Source organism: Uloborus diversus, chromosome 2, assembly GCF_026930045.1.
Source record: "Uloborus diversus isolate 005 chromosome 2, Udiv.v.3.1, whole genome shotgun sequence".
Lineage (NCBI taxonomy): Eukaryota > Metazoa > Arthropoda > Arachnida > Araneae > Uloboridae > Uloborus > Uloborus diversus.
This window is the reverse complement of record NC_072732.1, coordinates 11955123-11962672: the sequence shown is the minus strand read 5'-3', so window position 1 is coordinate 11962672 and position 7550 is coordinate 11955123. Positions and strand designations below refer to the sequence as shown.

The following is a 7550-nucleotide window of genomic DNA, read 5'->3' as shown; positions in this document are numbered from 1 at the left end:
AATCATAACACTTTTTGTTTTATTTGTAAAGAATTAGTTTTTACACTAAATTATACTGTACTAAGTTACCTAACATGAATTGTAAACTTTGGTTAAAAAAGCATGGAGTCGTATTTTTTAAAGAAATTTTTGTCAAACTCTATTTTTGGCCAATTTTAAACATTTGATTGTTGTATCGGACAAAAACATTAAAATGTTGAAAAAAAAAAAAAAACATAGTTCAGAAATAACATTTTAATGTGCAAAAAAATGAAACGAACAAAGTAGTTGGTTACTTAGAATAGTATACAAGTCTAAAAATGAAAAGCTTTGGCCCTATCACCCCCCAAAGTACTTTTTGGGACTAAATATCTTTCACTAACTTCTCTAATTGTCATTTTATTAAGTCCAACTTTTTCAATGGCTTCTTTCATATTTGTTTCACCCCGTTTATGTCGTGATTTTTCCATCTCAACCTGTTGGACAAAGAAAAACACCGTCAGTATTTTATTTTGGTGCCAGTAACTTTGTCCGATACAACCCGACTGTAAAGCTACAGTTGTTTAACCACCACTAGGTTATTACTTAAGCTAGACACGTTTATAGCTCATAATACTTAGATTAATATACTATCAGTCTAAAGGTATAACAATGAAACAATATAACTCACTCTATGTGTAAATATATGCCCCAGAAGTTAAGTTCGTGCACTGCAATTCTCTCAACAAACTTTGCACACCAGAACGAACGGTTGATTTGAACCAATATGGCGTCTGAGGCTTTCTTTCCCAATACGGCACACTATGTTGATCCAGTACGTGCTGCCCCTGGCGGCGGAACTAAGAATCAGCCCTCGTCCGATACTACCCGCTGTCCGATACTAAACGACCTTTCCCTAATATACATTGGTAAACGTCTTTAACTGTATGAATTCAGTAATACCGTATATTTGTTGTTTTCTGTAGGTGCACCTCTTTTCTTGAAGCCTCTTCAATCAGCCAGCGGTGTCATTGACAGTCCAGCTAATCTAGAATGTAAAGTTTCTGGCGAACCAGTGCCAGATATTACATGGTAAGGTGTGCTCAAATAGGTATTTTATAACTACTAAACTAGTTACTGATAACACTAATCTACAATAAAACCTTTTTTTCTTCACACATGGTGAAAAATACTTGATTTTTGTGAAAAATGATGCACTGAATTCAAATATATAAATAGTTTCTCCCCAGCCTCCACAATTTTTTTTGTAACATACAACCGAAGTTTGAAGGAAATTATATCCACATGCATAATTAAAACTAAAAAATTAGCTATTGATCCTTTTTTTCCTGTATTTGGCTTCATCCTCTTGAAGGTTACAGGAATTTACCTTGGACCTTTTAATGAGACCTAATTTAATCTGAAGTTCCGGTGGAATAATAGAGCCTTCTTTTTTGAAATCTTCTTGCCATTGCTGTCCCTTTTGCATAGAAAATGGCGAAAGTGTGTCAAGTACAAGTACATAATCCATTTAATTTTGTTTTAGACTAGACTTTATTTTAGGAATAATTATTCCACAGTATGCGTTATGTAATAAAACTTTGAAACTTTTGTATGTTTTTTTAAATTGAATATGCTTAATGATACCGAGGGCAATATGTTTCTGTTAGGTAATAGTACAGGTTACAATCTAGTTTTGAAAGAGTTAATATTGTGTCTTACCTAATCTGTTTGACGTTCAAATACGAACACATCCATAAAAGTCAGTACTTTTACAGTACTAGAGTACTAAGTCATTTTTCTGGGAGTAAACATCGATAAATTCTTTACGCCAGCATTCAAATATAAAAGCACAGAAAATGATGAAATTCAGGCGATCTAAACCACAAACATTTGCGCCAATGGGGCTGATTACCATGTCACCACTGCAGCAACAGCAAACCCAAGTATCTCTCACCAAATTTCCTGTTATCGCGACAGGATTTTCGTTCTGAATTTTGTGTTTTGAACAATACGTGAGACATGGGGAAAACTAAAAACTTAAAACTTATGATTGCCCAAAAACTAGGTGATACGAAAATTTTGATTGGGTTTTAAAATCAGCGTTGAAAATTACCTTAGGATCACTAGACAAGTTTCATGTGGAAAGAAAAAATTCCAGTGTAATCCTATATTTAATACTGGAAAATGTCATCACCGTCAATTAAGTTGTTTTTTCGTATATTTGTAAGAGAAAAAAATACATCAGGATTATTTTGATAGTAATTCTGAGTGATATTAACTATCCTATGCTTTAATCATTCGTCTCTGTAGAAAAATATGCTAAAATAATTGACTGCCGCTTGCATGAAACTTGTATTAATTTTTCCTTGAAGCAACTTGGAATTATTTAAAAACATAAAATGGTTCATACTCATCTTTCACAAGATTTATTATTTTTGAGGCAGCATATAAGTTTATCTGTACTATGTTCTTCACTATTATCAATATACATTATCTGTAGATTTTTACAAGCAGTGTGACCATGCGAACAAAAATTCGTTTTTAATAGGAAAAGGAAACATTTATGTGACGCAAAAAACAAAATTCATTATTATCAATACACATTATTTGTAGATCTTTACAAGCAGTGTGAACATGCGAACAAAAATTCGTTTTTAATAGGAAATGTATAGACAGTTATGTGATGCAAAAAACAAAACGTATTTTCCCCCAAATACAGTAAATAATAACGGTGAAAAAAAAAAGTTGTTTTTGAAATGAATAGGCTTGTAATAAAAACCTAATTTATGCTGGGAAATTTTCAAAATTGCGCTACATATTTTCATACTTATTGCACGCCTAAGGATCAATACTCCAAAAAGGTCAACAGGGTAAGTACTGTTTGAAAACGGATTGTATGTCATCTGGCAATCTGCGAAGTGAAGACTATTCCATCTGAATGAATCTAGCAGGGGAGAAGGGAAAATACCGATGGGATCTTGATGCACGCGTTTTATAACGTCACTAGTGCCTTATTCATTTATTGCATTCTCTAAAATAAAATAAGGGGAAACAAAAATAGTTACCATGGAAACAACAAAAAGAAAAGAAAATATTTTCATTTCGTTCAGGAACGTAAAAGCAAAATGATAAGCTCAAAACTTTGTTGTGGATAAATAAATCAATTAATTTTTGCCGCGAGAATAAGATCGAATATACATTAGATTTAAAAAATGTTGCTGAGAGCAAATTTTAATTTTTACAAAACTAAGACTAAATAATAGAGAGGCAAAAGTGCACATCTAAAAGAAACCAACTAACATCCCTATAAACTAATAGATACATCCATTTCCGCCTATAAACCGGATATTAACCTTTCCATGTATTGTCTAACCACGGATTGTATGGAGAGGCAAACATCCGGTTTACACGCGGAAATGGAAGCATCTATTAGTTTTCAGGGATGTCAAATTTTGCAGATGTATGTTTGCCTCTAAATTAAGCAGAGTCTCATTCAAATGAGCGCATAAAATTTTTATTTTTCCCCTCGTTCAGATAGAGTCGCCTTAGCTGGTTGTTTGCCAGTTCCATACAATCCGTGGTCAAACAGTAATCGATGGTCAAACAGTATATGCACTGACCACTATTGTTACAGAGCTGCAAAGAAAGTGCGAGAAGCAATTTGCTATGTCGGAATTGACCACGCCTCCTTTTAAGCGAAAGAGGTTTTAAACCTTTCCAATTAAAAAAAAAAGCATTTAAAGTGTTTTTCTTGGTGAAAATAATTTGACTTCTTTACCGTTCCGTCTAAACATTCCAAGAGTTAAATCGAGTTTATGCGTGATGGTTACAACCGGGGCCGAATTTAGCGCCATGCCGCCCCTAGGCAGATTTGAAATCTGCCGCCCCCTCCCCCCTAAAAGAAGCAAAAAACTGAAAAACACGCAAAAAAATGTTCCCAAAATTTAAACTGTCAAGCTTATGAAGAAATGATTACTTTTCACATTCGGGGCCGTTCCGATGGGAAGTCACAGCGATCTCCAAAAAAATTCCTTATTCAGCAAATTTTGCTGACGATTCGGAAAATTTGGAGATAATATTGCAACATATTCTTTTTTCTTTTCTTTTTTTTTTTCAATGATAGCTAACGTGCCTTTTCATTAGATGTCCAATGTTCAAGAAATTCACCTATATTACCTTCTCAATTCCCTTAATGTAGCCTTTCTTGCCCTAGTCAAAACATTTTCCAGACCGGGTCCGATATTCTCCTTTCCCGGACAAACCGAGTAAAAGACTCACTCCTAGTGCCGAAGTCATACATAGAAAATATAACGAAGCTAATATTAATGCAATAGCTTTTCAGATATTGATTAAAACGATTTAATTTACAATACTGTTCATACTTGAAATAAACTTTCCTTCTGTATCTTAATTTGGCAATAGTTATTTAAAAATGAATTTACTTTAAATTTCTTGTTTGGCTAACTTTGATTTTAACCCCTTCAGATCTGGTGTCCGGTATACCGGACAACCACTTTAAACAGCTGCTAATCATTTAATAATTGATTTAATTAGTTTTTTTTTTTTTTTTGTAGTTGACTCTTTACATTCTGCGTATTATAATCTGTGAAATAATTTTTCGTTTTGGGATTGATAACACTGACATATAGGATTGAGAGATAGAGAGTGGCTCATTTTTACAACCATGGATTTTCATATGAAAAGCGAGGTTTTTTCCTCTCATTTTTTAAAAATATATAATCTTTAATTAATCGTTTCAAACGCTTATATTATGTTTTATAATTGTTTGTAGAACATTTTATAATAAAGTTTGTTCGGTATTTTATCGTTTTTGTATATGAAATATTGATTTCAAAAATATAAGTTTGGAATATTGGACGTGCCATAACTCTTTTAATTTTTCTCCTAAAAACTCAAAATTTTGTGTATAAGATACCCTTTACCATAGTACACTGTGTACCAAATATCAACATTTTTGGTCAAATATTTCATAATTCCGACTGAAGGGGTTAAAATAGTCATGACTTTTTCTTGGCTAATACAAATTCACCGGAGTTACTTACTTGAAAAATTAAAATTCTATGCAAGTTAAAGGAGCCAGTTTTCTACAAGTATTACGTTTCTACTTATTTAAGTATTCTTATGCCTCCTACGTGTGCAGGACTAAGGACGGCGTCAACATTCCAGAAGACGACGCAAACCTCATGCCCCGGCAACTTCCCAGCGGGGACCTTTCCCTCTCTTTCCTCAAGTGCAGACCAGAAGATGAAGGGAAGTACGCCTGCACTGCAAGGAACAAGCACGGAGAGAAAACAACTGAGGCACCATTCAAAGTGATCCGTGAGTCTCGCTCTATTCTCGGCTCCCTTTTTGAGCTCTTCATTTTGTTAAGGAGTCACAGTACCTTTCAAACATTTTTTTTAAATTTAAGTAAATTTTATATTTCTTTGAAACCATAACATGTATACTTATTTCTTAATCAATAATTTATTTTCAAAATTTGAAAATAATGCCTACACTTTTTTAAAAGTTCAAACAATTGAAGAAAATTTCAATTTTATGAAATCCCTAAGGCTTTTTTATTTTTGCACTAGTTAAAAATTTTGTTTTTGCTAAACGATCACTATAATTATCTCTAAAAATCTCTGCATCCATTTGCTTATGAGTTTATTAGAAAATTTTCTGTGATTAATTATGTAAAAAATCGAAGTTTTTTTAAAAAAATTCTTTTAAAGGTTTGACATGCTCTAAACAATTGAGTAATTTATAAAATGCATATCCAATGCACAGTTTTGTCAAATAGGTTATCCCAATTGCAAAAAGTATTACTTTTAAGTTGTATCTTTAACAGAAAAAAATCCTTAGGGATTCTAATGACATGAAAGCACAAAAATACCATCATCGAGAAAAAACAGTTTAAAGTTTTTCTTTTGCATAAGAACACATAGCGAGCATGGCCTAAAACCATTCATAATTTTTTAAATATTTAAACTAAAGCAATGAAACTTTTCCTGTGTGTTCAGAATAGTTTTTAGTTTTGAAATAAGCAATAAAAATGTTTTTGATCGTTTCATCATTTTTGAGGTACTGTAACCCCTTAAGTTGTTGTTGTTACTTATGCCACTCGGGAACCCGAGCCCGAGTAACAATGCTACTCGATTTTAAGGCGGAGGGTTACGGCTTCCGTTTTAATCGAACGCCTATTTCTAGGTGGAAGTCCGATTTGGCTCAGACAACACGATAGATGGCAGCACCATCTACGGACAGTTCGATAATTTAGAGCTAAACCAGAAGTCGAATAACTTTCTGGTCTAGAGGTATCGTTTCACTTGGAGGATATTGTGACCATCAGCATATTTAACGTTTCCCAGTCACCCTTAGTAAAGACGGTGGATCTTCGACCGGCTAGGATCGAACCAGGGACCCTCCGGTCACAAGTTCGATGCTTTACCGATCAGGCCTCCACGGCATTTTGTTAAGTTATTCAACCGAGCTCAGTAGTATTCTAACAAATTTTGTTTTGACCAAAAGTCTGTTGCTGTCCCAACTTGCTGCCCCAAGTAAAACTCTCACGAGTCGTTCTTCTTTTTAAAAAATTTTTTACCAGACGGAACTATGTTGATAATTTTTGTCTTTTTTAATTTTACCAACTTTTTAACATTCATTGTCGTGATTTAGACATTTTTAACTTGTTATTTTACAGTTTTAGGTCTTTATGTTTTAATAGTTTAAATGTATAATTGGTTTTAATTGCTATTTTTAAATTGTTTTTTCCACTGTAACTCGATTTTTTCTGTTGTGTGCAATAATTTTAATAAATAAATAAAAAGTGTAATACTGTTCAATAAGAATGTAAAACGTATACAAAGTATACAAAGAGTACTGTAATTCCGATAATAAAAATACAGTATTATAAAATCATTTACATGAAGATAACTGTTTTAAAATAATTCAGAGTTGCAAATCTAAAACATTTCTGATCAGCTGAAAAGGCAAACAAAATGCGTAAATTTATATTTAATATTGAAGAAAAGTGTTCATGGGTTGACTAAGAAATTTTATTCCCAGATCAGATGTGAATGCTACCCGTTAAAGAAAGTAAACTTTAAGAGCATTAAAATTAAGAATAAATTCTGTTTTATGTTGAAAGACAATATGTTGTTTGGACGAGATTATTTACGTTATTGTTGTGTCGCTATTTTCAACAACAATATATGCAATGTTTTCAAAGATTTTTCGTTCTAGTTGGGATACGAATTTTTCTTCTTCATTTACAATGCCAGCAGTTTTAACTTGATCTTCTACTTGAAAGAACCACATGCCAAGCTTATCTAACCAAAAACGAGGAATTTTTACGCTCACCTTTACCATTTCATCCAATTTCGTACTTTGATTCGATGCCATCCTACTCGATTTCATGATTTTTCATTCATCTCAGCTGTTTTTTTTCCCCGAAGTCTTTTTTAGTTGAATAACAAATAAATAAACCATGGGTCACGAATTATGGGCCACAAACTCGACCATTTCAATAAAAAAATAACAAAACATGTTTGACGAAATCCATTTTATTCTACCAGCATTGAAAGTCC

At 32.9% G+C, this 7550-nt stretch overlaps 2 protein-coding genes across 2 annotated transcripts in view; both read left to right on the top strand.

Annotated features, from left to right (window-relative positions):
* LOC129217813 (muscle M-line assembly protein unc-89-like) overlaps nucleotides 1-1054 on the top strand; it is a 161798-nt gene extending 160744 nt beyond the window's left edge. The window contains exon 42 of the mRNA XM_054852152.1: nucleotides 945-1054. Within this exon, the coding sequence (XP_054708127.1) occupies nucleotides 945-1054 (110 nt within the window). The remainder of the gene's footprint in view (nucleotides 1-944) is intronic.
* Nucleotides 1055-5135: 4081 nt separating this feature from the next.
* LOC129217812 (obscurin-like) overlaps nucleotides 5136-7550 on the top strand; it is a 106567-nt gene continuing 104152 nt past the window's right edge. The window contains exon 1 of the mRNA XM_054852151.1: nucleotides 5136-5301. Within this exon, the coding sequence (XP_054708126.1) occupies nucleotides 5166-5301 (136 nt within the window). The 5' untranslated portion in view covers nucleotides 5136-5165. The remainder of the gene's footprint in view (nucleotides 5302-7550) is intronic.